The 20495-nt window shown below is 42.9% G+C and overlaps 1 protein-coding gene across 4 annotated transcripts in view; it reads right to left on the reverse strand.

Moving 5' to 3' along the window:
• Nucleotides 1-8208: 8208 nt before the first annotated feature.
• ZRANB3 (zinc finger RANBP2-type containing 3) overlaps nucleotides 8209-20495 on the reverse strand; it is a 302617-nt gene continuing 290330 nt past the window's right edge. For 3 of the 4 annotated variants that reach the window (XM_055397579.2, XM_055397578.2, XM_088829050.1), the window contains exon 21: nucleotides 15792-18964. In XM_055397579.2, the coding sequence (XP_055253554.1) occupies nucleotides 18866-18964 (99 nt within the window). In that variant the 3' untranslated portion in view covers nucleotides 15792-18865. Of the gene's footprint in view, nucleotides 14308-15791; nucleotides 18965-20495 lie in introns of those variants that run through there. The other variant, XM_088829053.1, reaches the window with a different exon arrangement.

The raw sequence follows: 20495 nt of genomic DNA on the forward strand, positions 1-20495 counted from the left end.
TCATTGGAAAAGACCCTGATGCTGAGAGAGATTGAGGACAGGAGGAGGAGTGACAGGATGAGATGGTTGGATGGCACCGCTGACTCAATGGACATGAGTTTGAGCAAACTTCAGAGGATAGTGAAGGACAGAAAAGCCTGGCATGCTGCAGTCCATGGGGTCACAAAGAGTCAGACATGACTTAGCGACTGAACACAGAACAGCAGTCAAAGTGATTGGAGTTTAAGGAAAAGGATAGGGCTTGTGCTGTAAATTGGGAAATATGGGCATAAATAGTACTTAAGCTGTAGAACAGTATTGAGACCCTTCAGAAGGAGATGCTCTAGGGACTGAGCCAGAGATCAGAAAGAGGAGGAGGACAGCCAGATACCGAGAAGGAAGATCAACTGAGGTAGAAGGAAAACTGGAAGTGTGATTTCCTAGAAGCCAAGAAAAAAAATGTTTGAAGGGAGTAGTTGATGAACTGTGTCAGATGCCATTGAGACATTGAGTAAGACGCAGACAAAGCACTGGCGGGTACCTGTGGTTGCAAAGTGACAGAGGCATCAGAGGGGGAATGCGGTTCTTCCTGGGAAAGAACAGAGGTGACTGCTGGAAGCCATGCTTGTGTCCCCTCCAACTGTGGGCATACTTAGCACTTCTGCCCTAAGCTCGGTGGGGTTTTGGTTGCTGTGCCCTATTCCTTGCCGGGAGCTGGAGAGCAGGGGGCAGGCAGGAGGATAGGATGAGGACCGGGGCAAGAGTCTGAAGCCAGCTGAGTCTGTTACAAGCCAACTGTGACCCACTCTTGTTGCCTGCATGCAGAGTAATGGATGAAGTCGCTCAGTCATGTCCGACTCTTTGTGACCCCATGGACTGTAGCCTACCAGTATCCTCCATCCATGGGATTTTCCAGGCAAGAGTACTGGAGTGGGTTGCCATTTCCTTCTCCAGGGGATCTTCCCAACCCAGGGATAGAACCCAGGCCTCCTGCATTACAGGCAGACACTTTAGCATCTGAGCCACGAGGGAAACCCAGAGTAATGGATAGGACTGGGCATTTGGCAAGCAATGTATGAATGAATACATGCCTCTTGGTGGCAAAACTGTTGTGTTTGAATCTTCTCAACTCAGTTTCTTTGTCACTGGGCACCATGAAGCCAGAACATTGAAGAATATTAGCTCCTGAATGCCAGAGGCCTGCTGCTGACATTGCTCCAGCTCTGAGAAGTGGAGCTTGGCATCAGCCTGCGAAAGTGGGCTCGCCTAACTCAAGAAATGCAAAATAAAGCTAGTTCGTATTCACGTAACTTCTTTGCCAGCAGTGTTTCCCCTGGGAGCTTGTGATGTCTGACCGGTGGTCATTGATAAATTCCCTAAGTGAAGGCTCACCTACAGCAGGGACCATTCCCAGGCTGAGCTTATCCGCCCAGGTAAGCAGTTGGACAGAAGACCCCTCATTGGTCCCCACCCAGAGAGGACAGGACTTGGCACAGTCTCTGACTCGTTCTCTGGGGTCATGCTCCTCTTGGCCCCTCCCCAAGGCCAACCTCGCCAGTTCCTGGCGGAGATCCTGATTCTGACTCAGAGGTGCATGCCCTTTCCCCCACTTTCCAGCTGAGTGAGCCTCTCTAAGAAAAGTACATGTCTTCCCTAACAGGCTGAAAAAAACAGCTGAAATTTTTATTCCATGCAGAACCATGATAGAATGTTTATTTTCTTTTTAAGTTTTGCAGATTTGTCTTCATCTTTGTTCCAGAACAGGTAAAGGGGGTGACTTGTGAGGGAGATGTTTGCAGGCTGGGCTGGTTCGTGCTGGAGATGCTGTTAGTTGGGTTCAAAGCTGCTGAGTTTAGTATCTGCAGTACATAGCAGGCTTGTGATAAAAACTATTTCCCAGGAGAGAAAAAGAATTCACCACTGTATTCATTTCCTAAGACTGCAGTAACAGAGTATCGCAGACTGGATGATATTAAACGGCAGCAATTTATTGTCTCACGGTTCTGGAGGCTCCCAAGGTGGAAATTAGAGTGTTGGCAGGACCACGCTCTCCGAAGTCTGTTGGGGAGGAGGCTCCTTGCCTTTTTCTGGCTTCTGGTGGTTGCTGGCATCCTTGGTGATCCTTAGCTCCCAGCTGCAGCACTTTAGTCTCTGCCTCTGTGGTCACAGGGCAGAATATGCCTCCTGTCCCCGTGTGTCTGTGTCTTTTTTTATGACACCACCCGCCCCACTCCAGTACACCTCATCTGAACTAGTTACCTCTGCAGTGACCTGATTTCTGCAGCAGGTTACAGTCAGAGGTCCTGGAGTTAGGACCTCAGCATATCTTTTTTCACAGGGGGCTGAGGTCACAGTTCCACCCATGAAAGCATTGCCCAAAAGCCGTCCAGATGGATGGGGGCTGCTTAGTTGCTGGTGAGCCCTGGGACCTGATGACAAAGGGGCCTGGCTCCGGAGAGTTGGGTTCCAAACCTCTGCCTTCTTGTCGGCCACAGACCCCGAGCTGCTGCTGAACTTCCTCCTCCACTTAAGTGTGGACAAAAGTACCCAACAGATTGTTACAAATATTCAACAAGATGATGTCTGGAAAGCATCCAGCATGGCTGGGTGCTTAGGTACTAAGTGGCCTACCTGTGGATGAGAGACTGCTTAGCTGTTGGCTACAAGTGGAGACACATCCAGTGTTCATAGAGATGACAAAACAAGAAGAGGGACCCTGAGATCTCTACCTGTTCATCAAGTGAGTGGTTTTCTTTTGATTCCCTTCCCCTTCCTTGGCTCACAGGCTCCATGGAAAAAGTTACTTAAGTTTAAAGGCCAAATAGAAGTTGTCGAGGCAGATCGCTGGGGTGGGCTAGTCGGGAAGAGTCATGCCACGTTCCAGGCCTTGGGCTCATCTGCAGATCCCCCAGTCCTGGTGCCTGCGCGGCTAGAGTGGAGAGGGAAGTGGCGGCTGGTTCATGATCCTCACAGGCCCCACTGGGGAGTTTGGAGCTGATTGAGAGAGAGCAGAGAAGCTCTGGGAAGTTTTCAGTGGAGTGACAGAGGTGCAAGCCTAGACTCAGACCCATCAGAAACGTGATCACCACAGTGACCCCTGTGTGACGTGGCGGTGGCCTTGACCATGTTGGTGAGGGAGTGAGAGATTCAGCAAGCAACACCGGCAGAAGCCCAGGACGGGGGCAGTGAGAGCCAGGGTGGGTCTGGATGTCTCGCTCTGACCCAGGGGGCCAGCTGCTCGCTTGGGAGAGGTGTTTGTGCCTTGTATCCAGCCTGGCACAACCACCTGCCCGCACAGCAGCCCCCAGCAAGGGCACTGCTCTGTGCGCCCCAGTGCGATCAGCACCCTGTCAGGTGACACAGGATGGGCTGCCGTCTCCTAAGGGATGCCCTGTGCTCACAGCATCCAGGAGCACCCCGTCCCGTCGCTGGCTGGTGATGGGTGGGAGAGCATGCTCCTCTGCGACTTTTCCTTTACCTGAGCGAGTGGCCTCCACTGCACATGGACTCTCTTGTGTCAAACACTTGTCAGGAAGGTGACCTGGGCCGCTTCTAGGGGCCAGTCAGACCTGTCTAATCAGTGATGGAGACATGGATCAGAACTTTTCTTAACTTCAGCCTTTTGACAGTTTGAGTAAATAATGACTTGTCAGTGCTATTTATTCCCATTCCTCTTTTTCAGCCCTATTTTTGGCCCAGAACACTCTTTATTTTTGTCCGTGTTACATAATGAGGGAACAGCATTCTTAGTAACCCACTGTCACTCCTGTGTTATCTTGCCTACATGAAAAAAGGAAATATTTTTAGAGTGTGAATTTCCCAAACGTTCTCAACTATTCTGGGACTGGAGGGATAACGTCATGGTGGGAGGGAAGCATGGAGAGAGGCCTGGTCATCTTCTCTTTGGCCGGGGCTGACCCCTGCACCTCAGAAGCTGGCTGGACCTCCTGCCTGCCTGATCCTACCCCAGCCAAGAGGCAGGGGCTCCTCTCTGCACCGGTTTAACGTGTTCAGCTGGTTCTGGAGCCTAGGAATACTCTTTAATTGATATTCTTCATTATCAAGGTTGGAGAGTGTACAAAACGACTACAAGCAGTGAGCCCCTCTTCCTCAGCATTCAGGTGACAGGCTGGATCCCCTTAGTGGGAGGGCAAATCAGGGAAGCCAAAGCGGTTTGAATGTTTAAAAGGCTCCTTCCTGGCAGCCCTGGGAAGGCATATGTAGCTTAACTGGCTGTGGTGCCAGAAAGCAGCTTCCATGAAATGGGTGTGAGCTGGGCGAGCACAGTCCCAACAGGATGGGCTCGGCTGAACTGCAGTCTAAAAATAAACCTGTCCAAAGAGCCTGAGAGTTTCAGGTCTTGCCATCTGATTGGAGAGCTGGACATGTTTCCTTCCTGTTTATGAGGTTCCACAACAGTGTCCTGGTTGAAAACCACCCTCAAAGCTGGTGCACAGCCTCCTATGGGGAAAGCCCACTGACCTCTAGGCACAGGGGTGCGGCTGGGAGGAGTCTGAGACGGACCTCCCTGGGTTGTCACGGGAACCGTTCACCCAGTGAGTCCTGTGGGAGAATCAGGGTACCCAGGTATTCCTACCCTGAGGAAATCCACCTGGGCCCATGGGTGCAGGTGTTCTCCTAGCCCTCCCCATACCTCTGTGCAAGAGGATGATTCTAGGTCTATCTGTGACCATCACATGTGCCGCTCAGGTTTAGTGATGGGAGGATGGGCAGGGTGCAAGCATGGCTAGGCTGTGAGAGCTGAAGGGCCTGGCCAGATGCACAGGAAGGCCAGAGGTTCAGTCCACGTGCATGTCTCAGGTACAGCATGTGGTGGCCATGGCATGTGGTCACTTGGCTGATGCATGGGTTTGAGTCATGCCTAGAAGCAAGGTTAGTGGGTGACTAGTTGACCACCCAGCATCAGCCTATCCCTCAGTGTTCACATAGGTTCCATGTGAAAAAACTGGCCATAGAAAGAAAGAAAGCTAGAGAAGAGATTTTAAGATTTTTATTTATTTTTGGCTGTGCTAGGTCTTCATTGCTGCGTGTAGGCTTTCTCTAGTTACAGCTAGTGGGGGCTACTCAAGGTGTGTGGGCTTCTCATTGCAGCAGCTTCTCTTGTTGCTAAGCATGGGCTCTAGAGCTCATAGTTGGGGCTCGCAGGCTCCACAGTGTGAGACTCAGTAGTTGTGGCACACGGGACTAGCCACTTCTTGGCATTCTGGATCGTCCCAAACCAGGGATTGAACCCTTGCATTGCAGGGCAGTTTCTTAACACTGGACCACCAGAGAAGCCTGAGAGATTTAAATAAAAGAGTGATTGGATGTTTGTGTTACCCTAGAATTCCTGTGTTGAAATCCTAATCCACAGTGTGATGGCATTAGGAGGTGGGGCCTTTGGAAGGTGATTAGGTCATGATGTGGAACCTTAATGAATGGGGTTAGTGTTCTTACGAAAACACCCCAGAGAGCTCTCTCAATGTTCCTGCCACATGAGGGCACAGTGGGAAGTCAGCAGGTGGCATCCAAAAGAAGTTCTTCATAAGAGGCTGGACATGCTGGCACCATGATCTCAGATTTCCAGCCTCCAGAACCATGAAAAATCGATTTATTTTGCTGAATGGCCATTCAGTTTACGGTATTTTGTTAAAGCAGCCCAAGCTGACTAAGACCAGCTGGCTTTAAAGAGTGGTTTTCAAATTTTTAGTTGGTTAGTGATATGGTTAAAACACAATATAATACAGCATTAATGGCCGAACTGTATAAGTGACTTCAGGCTTCTATATTTACAGAATCATTAAGGATCATATATTTTTCAATTTCATGGGAAAAAGCATTGGTTAGTGGGATGCAGTTGGGTTCTTTTGGTGGTAAGAAACAAAGGATTCCCAGAGAGCAGTGAGGACATGGAATGAAATTGAGCCATCACAGGCCTGACCATGGAGTCTAGAACCTGGGTTTTGGGATTTGGGTCAGCTCTAGAGAAACTTAGCAGCAGGAATTCAGTTTCCCCTCCTAGTGTTTGACTATGAAGACAACTTGGCTCTGAAAACTGTCTTTCTGTCCCAGTCCCAGCTAGCCTCCTCTTCTTGCCCAGCCTGATCCCTCTGGGAATCAATGCACGGCAACTTCTTTGCCCTCTACATCACCACCTCTCAGTACCAGTTTCTGTTGATAACTAGCTCGATCTTTCACTTTTCCAGTTCTATAGAGAAACACCTAATCAGTCCATTTTACCTTTTCATCCCAGCCCCATTTGGGCATAATTTGTGGGTCACTATCCAGCCTTGAGTTGTCCCTTCAGCTGTGGTGAGAAGTGTTCATGGATGTGACATGGTCACTGATCCCTTAGGAGGGACGTGAAAAGGAAAAAGCCCTTTAGAAGACGGTGTGGCCGTAATTCCAGTGTGGTCGTGTTTATGACTTTAGTTATTCCTGAAGGTTTTTATTTAACTTTTTGTTTGGAAACTTAGAGAGTTGGAACGATAGTACAAAGAAATCTGGAACATCCTTTATCCAAATTCACCCACTGGCAATATTTTGCCATTTTAGTTTTCTAGGCCAAGTTTTTAATACATCTGTGTTAGATAAAAACTATGAATCCTCCATCCCCCTTCTGTCCACCTTAACTTTTTTCCTCCCCACCATTTTCTAATGGAGAGAAATGACAAAAAGTATGTTGGGTCGACTCTAAGGAAAGAACTTGTCAGAACAGTCATGGAGCTGATTTAGCAAACAGGTTTTCAAATTTGAATCCTCTTTATTAGATGTTATGGTTATCTAGTGATATTTTTATTGCACATGACAAAATCAGTACAATTAAAGTTTAAGGAAGATAAAAATGGCATCCTAGATACTCTGAAAGAAACCATAAGCAACTGAAATCCTGGATAAATATTCAATGTCTTTTTAAATTTATACTATGAAAATGTGAATTTTTTAAAAATTCAAATTTGGAAATCTTGCATTATGAGATAATAAGACATTATAATGTTACAATAATTAACACTATTGACTCAGAGTAGTTCAACAGAACAGATAAGAGACCCAGACATAAAAGGAAACTTAAGTTTTATATGTACCAAAGCTTTCTTATCCATTCGTCTGCAGATGGACATCTAGGTTGCTTCCATGTCCTGGCTATTATAAACAGTGCTGCGATGAACATTGGAGTACACGTGTCTCTCAATTCTGGTTTCCTCGGTGTGTATGCCCAGGAGTGCGATTGCTGGATCATATGGAAGTTCTATTTCCAGTTTTTTAAGGAATCTCCACACTGTTCTCCATAGTGGCTGTACTAGTTTGCATTCCCACCAACAGTGTAAGAGGGTTCCCTTCTCTCCACACCCTCTCCAGCATTTATTGCATATAGACTTTTGGATAGCAGCCATTCTGACTGGTGTGAAATGGTATCTCATTGTGGCTTTGATTTGCATTTCTCTGATTATGAGGGATGTTGAGCATTTTGGAGTATTACTCAGCCATTAAAAAGAATGCACTTGAATCAGTTCTAATGAGGTGGATGAAACTGGAGCCTATTATACAGAGTGAAGTAAGCCAGAAAGAAAAACACCAATACAGTATACTAACGCATATATATGGAATTTAGAAAGATGGAAATGATAACCCTGTATACGAGACAGCAAAAGAGACACAGATGTATAGAACAGTCTTTGGGACTCTGTGGGAGAGGGTGAGGGTGGGATGATTTGGGAGAATGGCATTGAAACATGTATATTATCATATGTGAAACGAATCGCCAGTTTAGGGTCGATGCATGTTACAGGATGCTCGGGGTTGGTGTGCGGGGAGGGAGGATAAGGGGAGGAGGGAGGTGGGAGGGGGGTTCAGGAGGGGGAACTCATGTACACCCGGGGCGGATTTATGTCAATGTATGGCAAAACCAACCAATATAATATTGTAAAATAATTAACCTCCAATTAAAAAAAATTAAAAAATGACACCAAAATTAAAAAAAAGGAAACTTAAGTTCTGATAGAGATAGTAAGGCAGGTCAGTGGGGAAATGATGAGATATTCAATAAATAGTGCTCAGACAAGAGGTTAGCCTTGTATCTTAAGAGGGAAAAGAAGTGAAATTTGACCCATACATCACTCCACACTGAAAAATAAATTTCTGGTAGATTAAAGACTTATATAAAAGGAAAACACGTAATGTTTAGACTACTGTGTGGGAAAGCAGCTTTAAATTTTTCAGGTAGTGAGGTCTTAAAGGAAAAGGAAAAGATTCTTCCATAAAGGGAAAGATTGATAAATTTGGCTACAGTAATATTATGGACTTCTGTTCAACAAACACCATAAAGAATGAGAGACTAACTACAGACTGGAGAAAGGTTTGTCACACTGAGAAACCCTTTCACACTTCCCAGATAGGCACAGATTTTAAAATCAGATGATATTCAGGAGTTGACAAGGATTTCCAGCAATAGGCACTTTTATCCGTTGCTGGCATGAGTGCAGGTTGGTATAGCTTTGGAAAACAGCTTTACATTTCCTGATAAAATCTGAACAAGTACATACCTACAACCCAATAACCTGCTCCTGAGCATGTGCTGTAGGGAGTGGTTCTCAAAGTATAGTCCCCAGGCCAGCAGCCTCAGCATCTCCTAGGAACTTGTTGGAGATGGACATTCTCCATCCCCTAGACCTGCTGAGCTAGATGCCTGGGGCTGAGGACTGTGGTTCTGTTTGTGGGAAATGGAAGAAAGTGTAACTGGGGGACAGCACAGGTGTTAAAGGTACAGAGGATGTTGGGTTTATTGCTGTTTATATATTAAAAAATAGTATGCTCACTGGGAACTGAATGTTTCAGTCATGTAAGATGTATGACTGCATGCTGTGCTGTGTTCAGTTGTATCTGACTCTTTGCAACCCTGGGGCCTGTAGCCCACCAGACTCCTCTGTCCATGGAGATTCTCCAGACCAGAATACTGGAGTGGGCTGCCATGCCCTCCTCCAGGGGAACTTCCCAACACTGCTGCCAAGTCACTTCAGTCGTGTCCGACTCTGTGTGACCCCATAGGTGGAAGCCCACCAGGCTCCCCCGTCCCTGGGATTCTCCAGACAAGAACACTGGAGTGGGTTGCCATTTCCTTTTCCCAACACAGGGATTGAATTGAATCCAGGTTTTCCACATTGCAGGTGGATTCTTTACCATCTGAGCCACCAGGGAAGCCCAAAAATACTGGGTTGGGTAGCCTATCCCTTCTCCAGGGGATCTTCCCAACCCAGGAATCGAACTGGGGTCACCTGCATTGCAGGTGGATTGTTTACCAGCTGAGCTTCCAGGGAAGCCCTACCACAACAGTGTGATTGAGAGGTAAATGAAATGACGAGCAAGCTGGCTCAGCTTGCCGGCCAGTTCTGGGGGTCTGGCTGCGAGATCCAAACTGGTCCGTGAGGCAGTTTGATGCCAACTTGTGGAGGCTTACATATCTACCTTGGCTTAAGTGTGGATGGGGACAGTTGTGGATCTTATCACTGGGTGGGACTTCAAATGGATTTCTAGAGAGGGTTAAGAAATGTGGACACCTGCTCTTAGAGCTGCCTACCATTTTGCCACCTGCCTGCACCCTCCCCTCTGTGTCTCCTCTCACACAGGATGAGACCTGTGGCTAAAGGCCATACGGTGATGTCTTACATGCACCTTTTTATAGGTATGGAACAACAAAAAAAGGTTTTGGCTCTGTCCATAATTTTTAAATTCTCTTTTTACATGAGATATTTAGAAAGGTCATCTATCTTTACCCCCAAAACCCTTGTAACAAATATTTCCCTGCAATAATGAGAGATGGTAAGTAGGTCATTCAGCCACATGACAGGGGAGATTTAACCTCTTAGCAATAACACCCACCTATAGGAATGTCTTCCAGACAGAACTTGAAAATGTAACACTGCCACCTCATTGGTGAATTCAGTCTCTCTCAGTAATTATCTTGGACTAGATCATTGAGCAGAGAGAAAACTTGCTGTTTGTAACCACATACTTATTTATGAGTTTGGATTCCTAAAACAGTTCTTGACTCCAGACAGAAGGGAAATAGCCCGGATGTGGCACCTGCTGGGTCCTGTTGCCCGCCCATGACTCAGCCCCATGTGCCGAATCCCATACCCAGTGGAAAAGTCCTCTCTTTGGTCAGGGGGTCAGGTGGTATTTTCTGAACAGTAAGAAGAGAACAGTCAGAGTTCCATCAAACATGGATGGAACAAGGAACAGAGTGCAAGTCTGAATGATGTTTTTAACACTTTAAAGAAAGTGCCCACTAGTTGGGGGCCCTCTTGGGCTTTCCCCTCAGACTCTCTGGGAGTGAACTGTCCACTTTGCCCCATGAGGGGTATTTTACCATGAGGGGTACTCTGCTTGTGTAGAAAAGTTTACAACACATTTCATAAGCAGGGTAGGGAGTGAGAACTCACTGACACTTGCCCTGCAATTAGGCTCTTAGGCCAACGGCTTGTGAGTGAGAATGAGGAGGCGGCAGGTGAGGGCCCAGGCCGCCTCCTTCCTTTCCGCACAGGATGGCCCGGAAGATCAATTGCAGTGGTGACGGAAGGAGTGGAGAAGGGTTGCCTGACTCACCCTGGGCTTTTGGCAGACAAGAATAGCCTTCTTTTGTTAAGCTACTGTGTGTGCATGTGTGCTCAGTTGCTAAGTCGTGTCTGACTCTGCAACCCTGTGGACTGCAGCCCAGCAGGCTCTCTGTCCCTGGGATTTTCCCAGGCAAGAATACTGGAATGGGTTGTTATGACCTCCTCCAGGAGATCTTCCCAACACAGGGATCAAACCCACCTCTCCTGTGTCTCCTGCAATGCAGGCAGGTTCTTCACCACTGAGCCACCTGTGAAGTGAAAGTTGTTCAGTCGTGACTGACTCTTTGCGATCCCATGGACCATAGAGTCCATGGAATTCTCCAGGCCAGAATACTGGAGTGGGTAGCCCTTCCCTTCTTCAAGGGATCTTCCCAACCCAGGGATCAAACCCAGGTCTCCCACATTTCAGGCGGATTCTTTACCAGCTGAGCCACAAGGGAAGCCCAAGAATACTGGAGTGGGTAGTCTTTCCCTTCTCCAGCAGCTCTTCTTGACCCAGGAATTGAACCAGGGTCTCCTGCATGGCAGGCGGATTCTCTACCAGCTGAGACACCTGGGAAGCCCACTTAGGATTGTTTTTTTGAAGGGGCATCTGGTATGAGTATACTAAAGTGATAGTATACTATCACCTTAAACACAAGGGAACTGATCCCACTGGTGTTTTATAATGACTGTCCTCAGTGGTCACGTGGAGAGGATCAGAGGAGGCAAGCCTGGAGATACAGTCCTGGGAAGATATGCCCACTGTCCCTCTCCAGGTATGTGGATGTTACCAGTCCCTGAGTGTCAAAGGTAAGTGCCGCCAAAAAATTAGTGTTTTGGTTTGTTCCTCAAGGAGACTTCTATTGTTTGTAGCTTAGGTTAAAACAGTGATGTATATAAAAGAGCTGAAGTCTCCCGGAGCTCAGGAGGGATGGCCTTCCTCTCAGGATACGTTCATCCTTCAGGGACAACATCCAAGGCAAGTATTTTATGTGAGGACTGGGGTTGACCACCCTGGGAAGGACTTCATGAGCCCTTTCAGCAAATACCTTCCCTAAGAGCCTTTTCCAGAGATCCTGTCATGGGGCTGCTGGCAGAATTCAGGGTCTGAGTTATACAACAAATATAAAAGCTCTTTGATTCTGCTAGGTTGCAGAATCCTGAAGGGCAGGGACCGTGTTTTACTTGTGCCTTCCTTTAATCCATTGAATCTTTGCACTATACAGGACTATTCCACTTAAAAAAAAAAAGAAAGGAAGAGTCAACAAAAAGTACATTTACTGTTATTTCTTTTATCTAAGCCAGGTACCATTTTTACTATGAACTAGTTCAGATTCCAAATATGTATATGTTAAAAGGCACAAGAATGCAACTATCACCTGTAACCTGAAACCGGGCTTTAGAAGGAGAGCATTTTCAAACATTGAAAGGCTCCTGTGTCCCCCTTCTTGATCCCATGCCCTTTGTTCCACCCCCCCAAATGTAACCACTCTGAGTTTCCTGTTAGCTACGCCTTGCTGTTCTTTATACTTGACCACATAGGAATGTGTTCTCCACAGTCTCAGTGTACTCATCATGTTTTGTGTGTATAGCAAAAACTGTGTGTAGTCTTCCTGACTTGCTTGGATTGTAGTTTCTGTTTATGAACCACTCTTATGTTGATGTGCATAACCGAAGTTCACTAATTTTCACAGCTGTGTACTGTTTTGCTGTGGAATATTTCCAGTTCATCAAGTCTTCTGATAAGAATATTTGGGTGCTCAGAGAGGTTTCGCTGCTATAAACGGTGCTCTGTGAACATTCTGGGGACCACTCCTCGTCCACACCTAGTCTCTCCAGTGTATGTACCCGGTGAGGGATGTGCATCATCAGCTTTATTAGATGATGTCATATTGTTTCCCGAAGTGGCTGAACTAATCCATACTCCCACTCGTTCCGAATGAGATTTCTTTTTACTCCAGATTCTTGCTAGCTCTCAGTACTGACAAAGATAATTTTTTTAAATCAATTCAGTGAATGGTTTTAAGGGAGATCAATCCTGGGTGTTCACTGGAAGGACTGATGCTAAAGCTGAAACTGCAATACTTTGGCCACCTCATGTGACGAGTTGACGCACTGGAAAAGACTCTGATGCTGGGAGTGATTGGGGGCGGGAGGAGAAGGGACGACAGAGAATGAGATGGCTGGATGGCGTCACCGACTCTGTGGACATGAGTTTGAGTGAACTCCGGGAGTTGGTGATGGACAGGGAGGCCTGGCGTGCTGTGATTCACGGGGTCGCGGAGAGTCAGACACGACTGAGCGACTGAACTGAACTGAACTGAACCTGCATTTACTGAGGTTTACCATCTTGGGTTCAGTTATCTTTAAAAAAAAAAAAAGCGTACGTTTTGTCTTGCTCATTCAGCAACATTATAAACAACTTTCCTTGAAGCAGCTGGGGTTCACAGGTCGATCCCCACAAATGGAGAAAGATCTTCAGGGATTCAAAGGGAAGCTGAGCTGCTACTAGCATTGTTATTCAGAACTGGTGGACTCCTTGCTAGACCGAGTGTGAAAGTCTTGCTGCTTCTGAAATGGAAGACAAGTCCCAGTGACGTGTATAGACTCCAGCCCCTTCTAGAACCATTCATCTTGAAGATATAACTCATTCATGTCTCATTTTATTTTAGTCTTCCCTATTTTTCCCTTAGTTAGCTTAGCTAAAGGATGGTCAGTTTTATCTTTTTTAAAAAAACAGTTACTTTTATTGATCCTTTCTGATCTATATTTCATTAATATCTTTTCTGATTTTTATTAATTTCTTCCTTCTGTTAATTTTTGGACTTAATATTTTCTTTTTCTAGTTTTTGAGGTGTAAGGTTAGGTTTATTTATTTTAATCTCTTATTATACAAATTGTTGCTGTAAGCTTTCCTCTGAGAACTGCTTTCGCTGCATCCTACGATATTCGGTATGTTGCATTTTCATTTGCACTGAAATAATTTTTCATTTCCAGTTTGGTTTCTTCTTTGACCCAGGGGTTGTTTAGAAGTGTGTTTTTAGTTTCCACATATGTGTAGATATTCTCGCTTTTCTCTTATTTTCTTGTTTCATTTTATTGTGTTCAGAAAAAATAGCTGGAAGATCTGTCCTAAATCTGCTAACATATCTATCTTGTGATCTATCCTAGATGATGTTCCATGTGCACTTGAGAAGAATGTGTATTCTGTTGCTGTTGGATAGAATGTTCTGTATATCTGTTAAGTCAGTTTGTTCTAACGTGGTTCAATTCCAACATTTCCTTTTAATTTTCTGTGTGGATCTATCCATTGGTGATAGAGAGGTATTGAAGTCCCCTCCAGTTACTGTATTGTTGTCTGTTTCTCCCTTAATGTCTCTTATTATTTGCTAATATATTTTGGTGTTTGGGAGTTGGGAGCCTATCTATTTACAGTATTGTATTTTCTTTTTAGATTATTTTATTGAAGTATAGTTAATTTTCAATGTTGGATTAGTGATTCAGCAAAATGTTTCATTTATACATACACATTCTTAACATGCGCTGTGCTTAGTTGCTCAGTCGTGTCCAACTCTGTGACCCCAAGGACTGCAGCCCACCAGGCTCCTCTGTCCATGGGGATTCTCTAGCAAGAATACTGGAGTGGATTACCATGCCCTCCTCTGGGGGATCTTCCCACCCAGGAATTGAACCGTGGTCTCGTGCATCACAGATGGATTCTTCACCAGCTGAGCTGCCAAGGAAGCCCATATATTCTTAATATATGTTATATATATACACAATATATATACTTTTTCAGATTCTTTTCCATTACACGTTATGATGAGACATTAAACGTAGTTCCCTGTGCTATACAGCAGGCTCTTGGTGTTTACCTATTTTATACATAGCAGTGTGCATATGCTAATCCCAAACTCCTAATTTATCTCCTCCCACTCCCCACTGTCCCCTGTGGTAACCATAAGTTTGTTTTCTGTGTCTGTGAGTCTATTTCTGTTTTGTAAATAAGTTCATTTGTATTTTTTTTTAATATTCCACAAATAAGTGATATCATGATATTTGTCTTTGTCTAACTTACTTCAGTTAACATGATAATCTGTCAATCCATGTTGCTGCAGATACAATTATTTTATTCCTTTCTATGGCTGAGTAACAGTCTTTGTATATATATTTGCCACATTTTCTTTACCCATTCATCTGTCAGTGGACATTTGGGTTGCCTACATGTCTTGGATCCTGTAAACAGTGTTGCTATGAACACTGAGGTATATGCATATTTTTCAAATTAGAGTTTGTCTTTTCCAGATATATGTCCAGGAGTGGGTCTGGATATTATAGTAACTATTTTTAGTTTAAGGAGACTTCATACTGTTTTTCGTAGGGGTTGTACCAATTCCATTACTGCTAACAGTGCAGGAGGGTCCTTTTTCTCCTACTCTCGTCAGCATTTATTATTCACTATTTGTAGACTTTTTGGTGATGGTCATTCTGACTGGTCTGAGGTGATACCTCTTTGTAGGTTTGATTTCCATTTCCATGAGCAACCTTGAGCATCTACCTTTTCGTGTGCCTGTTGGCCATCTGTATGTTTTCTTTGGAGAAATGTCTACTTAGGTCTTATGCCCATTTTTTCAATGGGTTTTTATTTTTTTTTCATATTAAGCTATATTAGCTGTTTGTTTTGGAAATTAATCCCTTGCTGGTCGCATCATTTGCAGATATTTTCTGCCAGCCTGTAGGTTGTCTGTTTGTTTTGTTAATGGCTTCCTTTGCTATGCAAAAATCTAAAAATTTTTTTATTTTTAAAAATTTTATTGGAGTATAAATGCTTTAAAATGTTAGTTTCTGCTGTACAGCAAAGTGAACCAGCTATATGTATACACATATCACCTCATTTTTAAATTTTCTTCCCATTTAGGTCACCACAGAGCACTGAGTAGAGTTTCCTGTGCTATATGTTAGTTACGTGTTTTATACATAGTAGTGTATGTATGTCAATCCCAATTTCCCAGTTCATTCCACCATTTCCCCTCCCCACCGGCTACACCCCTCATGTCCATACATGCATAAATAAGAAAAAAATAATGCCACTGGCAACAACATGGATGGACTTTTAGCTTATCATACTAAGTGAAATAAGATAAAAACATATCATATGATATCACTCTATGTGGAATCTAATTTTAAAAAATAATACAACTGAACTTATTTACAAAATAGAAACAGACTTATAGGCATAAAAAAACAAATTTATGGTTACCAAAAGGAAAATGTGGGAGCAGGGATAAATCAGGAGCTTGGGATTAACATACACTATATATAAGATTAACATACTTATATATAAGATAGATAACCAAACAAGGACCTAGTGTATATAGCACAGGGAACTCAGTATTATGTGATAACCTATATAAGAATCTGAAAAAGAATGAAAATATATATGTATATATATAACTGAATCACTTTGTTGTACAACTGAGACTAACAACATTGTAAATCAACTACAATCCAATAAAATTTAAAAAAAAATAGACCCACCTACCTATGGTCAATTAATCTGTGACAAGTAGGGGAAAAATTTACATTCGAGAAAGCCTTTTCATTAAGTGGTGCTAGAAAAACTACATGTTAAGAGTGAAATTTGAGCCCACTGTAACACAGTACACACAAAAAAAACTCAGAATGGACCAAAGACCTAAATATAAGGCTAGATACTATAAAATTCTTAGAGAAAACATAGAACAATTTTTGATATAAATTGCAGCAGTCTCTTTTTTGATCTACCTCCTAGGGTAATAACAATTAAAAATACGACCTAATTAAACCTAAAATCTTTTGCATAGCATAGGAAACCATAAAAAAAGGAAAAGACAACCCTCAGAATGGGACAGAAATATCTGCAAATGAAGCAGCTGACAAGGGATTAATCTCCAGGATATACACACAGCTCATGTAGCTTGATATCGAAAAAACAACCCAATCAAAAAATGGGCAGAAAAATGGTATGTTTGTTCTACTTTCTCAAGATTGTTCTGCCTATTGGTTCCATACACATTTTGGGATTTTTTTTCTATTTCTTAATGCCACTGGAATTTTGATAGGGATTGCACTGAATCTATAGATTGCTTCAGGCAGTATGGCTATTTTAACAATATTAACTTCTCTGATCCAGGAACATGGAATTTCTTCCATTTGTTTGTGTCTTCTTCAGTTTCTTTCACCAAAGACTTGTAGTTTTAGTGTACAAAGCTTTCATCTCCTTGGTTAAATATATCCTGAGTGAGTAAGTGAAAGTTACTCTGTTGTGTCTGACTCTTTGCAACCCTGTGGACTGTAGCCCACCAGGCTCCTTTGTCCATGGAGTTCTTCAGGCAAGAATATGGGAGTGAGTTGCCATTTCCTTCTCTAGGAGATCTTCCTAATCCAAGGATTGAACCCAGGTCTCCTGCATTGTTGGCAGATTTTTTTACCTTCTGAGCCACTAGGGAAGCCCTATTTGTAATTTTCTGATGCTCTTATAGCATTTTTAACTGGCATTTTGAAATCTGGCAAAGAGAGAAACGATCTTCATGGGTCATTTCACCTCCAACTCGCATATAGTTCCCACATTGAGAATTTTCTCCCTAGAATTACCACTTTAGTTTGATCTAAAGAGCAAGCTCCACTCAAATCTGACCTACTTAGACCAGTCTCACTTGTAAATATCTCATGCTGGAGGAAAAGTAGCATGCTGGCTTCTCAGCTCTCAACTGTGAGGGATCCTTGGTTACCCTGGCAATGAGGCAGAAAACTGCAGAGTCTGACCAGCAAAGCAGAAAGAAGGCCAAAGAAAGTCCAACTAATTTTAAAAATGAACTGTAAATTTGATCTCATACAAGGGGCTTCCCAGGTGGTGCAGGTAAAAATATCTGCCTCCCAATGCAGGAGGTGCAAGAGACATGGGTCAGGAGACGTTTGATCCCTGGGTCAGGAAGCCCTGGAGAAAGGGAATGGCAACTCAATCCAGTATTCTTGCCTGGAAAATTCCATGGACAGAGGAGCCTGGCAGGCTACAGTCCACAGGATCACCAAGAGTCTAACATGACTGAAAACACACATTACATCATGTCAATGAAATATTGTAAACTTAAAAAAACTCTGGAAGATTAATGATTGTATATTTATAAAAATATAAGTCTTCCATGTTGTGAAATACCAGCTACTAATTAAAACTAAAGAGCTCAAACTAATGTTACATCCAAACAGTATTTGCAAACAGGCCTTTTGTGAATGTAGCTCTTCCTTGCCTGTGTACTTTGTGAGTTCCGATGTATTGATTCTGATTCTCTCATGATACTGACGTATTGCCAGATTATGTCCTGGTTTTCTTTCATCATCACTCTTTTATGTCTGAGTATCAATTACATTTTAATGTTACCCTTGCACTTTTAAAATATTTATCGCCATCTGATCATACTTTAGAAAAAGTGTTTTATCATCATCATCCCTTCTAAAAGAGATTTCAGGAATACCCTTCTAATAAAATAGGACTTTAAAACCAGAAAATGATAACCTTGAGACAAAGAATGCTTTGACAGTAAGCCTAGTTTTATGCATTAAGACAAAAAATGAAGTTTAAATGGCATTTCGGTTTTTTTAAAACATGTTTTAACAATTATTTCAGCCAGAATCCATGAATTGTCCACAAACACCATGGATCCAATTAGGTTATTTTCAAAAGCATCTTTTCAATAAAGACCACTGGCTGAGAAATAAAAGGAAGACAACACTTAAAATATGCACCCTAGGTTCATTTTGGAGGCATTCAGTGAACAAGAATCTCTCTTGCATACTAAGCAAGGAGGTCATGATTGGTCTAGAATTTCTGAAAAATGATTTTGCCTCCAAAATTTCCCTTATGGCTTTACAATGTTGCATTCTGGCATATAGCAGTCTATGATCAATACTAACCCAGCAGCATTTTTCAAGTAATTGAGAGTATATTTTTCAAAAACAATCTATGCATAATACAGTGATTAAGGTATAGTCAGGGGAAATTGAAAGCTTAACAAAACCTTACTGAAATATGATGGATATCAAGAAGATCACAGAAATATTTAGTATTGTATTTCAGTTTGTTAAGTACTTGCAAAAAGTATTAGCACTAAAAGCATTTAACATGAGAAGGGAAGATGAATTCTTGATTTGTGTTTTGAAATTTTTCACTTTTAAAATATTAGACAAGCACAAAAAAAATTTGGTGAATTCTCCACATATAAATCACATGTCATCCATTTAAAAATGTTTATGCTTCATTTCTTTACCAAAAATCGTGTGATGTCTGATCCATGCTTTGATGCTAGAGATTGTCTTCTCACCTGGCTTCTTTCCTTGGCTTGTCGGGCAGTTCTCTAAAAGTTAAAAAAAGTAACGCATGTGTACACATGTTAGAATTAAAGTACTGGCTACAGCAACTCAAAAACTCTGTTAATTCTGAAAAAAAAAAAACAAAAAACCAACATTATCACCACACTCGTGTACCAGTGCTTTGCCCTTAGTAGGGTTACTAAGCCAATAACTCTGAGGTCTAGGTGTGTGCAGGGCCCGCCCACCTCCTGTTTTCTGGACTTGAAAGCCTTTCCCAACCTAACAGCCAAGCCAATGCAAAAAAACAAAATGAGATAGAACAGAATTGGATTCTTTTGCTAATATAAATAACATTTTTCATGAGACTCTGAAAAGGTGATTACAGAAGGAGGCACAGCATTCTCTTTTGCTGTATCTTAATTTTCTTACAGATCTTGACCGTGCTAACAGTTTGCACAGTTGAGAAATGAGATGACCTTTTGCCCAACTGAATTCCATGTATGTGTGAAGTTATCCAGGTAGAAGGGGTAAGGAGAGGAAAAAAAGGTTAAAACTAAAACCAAAACAAAGCCCTTTTTATGACATGATCCTATTTATGTAAAAGTTATTTACATAATTTTTACACAATAAAATTTGTGAATAGAGGAATCTGAAATACTAAAAAGAGGCTAAGAAAGTGCTCATATGATACGAACACTGGCAAAGGATCTGAAAAATTCTCAAAATGTAAATACAGTTGATTAGCATTTTTACAAGTATCAGGGTCTTTAGAGTAAAGCCTCTAGGTTAGCAATTTGAAAGCAATAAAAAATGTTACTGAAAAAGATTTTTTTTTCCCCTTACTTAGCCCATTTTGAAAAAATTACAAGTAAACAAAAAAATTCTTTTTTCACCACAGCAGCAATACCAGTGCAGTTAACAGGCACTTTTCACCGCCAGGATCGAAGGAGCATATCTGAGTACAATCCTTTTGGAAAACAGCATGGAAAGAATTCATCTCCTGCAGTCTCAAAACGACTCAAAATCTTAAAACTTGACTCAATGATTTTACAACTGAGTATCTTAAGGAACAACCTCGAAATGTAAAAAATAGTTTGTATACAAAAAAATGTGGTTGGCAGCATTGTGTATATGAACCAAACAATGTAAACAACTTCAGCGTTCGTCAGTATGGGAATGGCGTAATTAACCACAGCAGAGATGTCCTCAATGGCAAGCCACTCCAGTACTCTTGCCTAGAAAATCCCGTGGATGGAGGAGCCTGGTAGGCTGCAGTCCGTGGGGTCGCTAAGGGTCGGACACGACTGAGCAACTTCACTTTCACTTTTCACTTTCACACATTGGAGAAGGAAATGGCAACCCACTCCAGTGTTCTTGCCTGGAGAATCCCAGGGACGGGGGAGCCTGGTGGGCTTCCGTCTATGGGGTCACACAGAGTCGGACATGACTGAAGTGACTTAGCAGCAGCAGAGATGTACTCAATAGACTAATATGCAGCCATTTTAGATGATAAACACTGAATGCTTATCATGGGAACATGGGAAAATGCTTAAAGTTTGCCATAAGTGGAGAAAA

Source organism: Moschus berezovskii, chromosome 2 (genome assembly GCF_049115385.1).
Source record: "Moschus berezovskii isolate FMDL1 chromosome 2, NW_MosBer_1.0, whole genome shotgun sequence".
In the NCBI taxonomy this organism is placed as follows: domain Eukaryota; kingdom Metazoa; phylum Chordata; class Mammalia; order Artiodactyla; family Moschidae; genus Moschus; species Moschus berezovskii.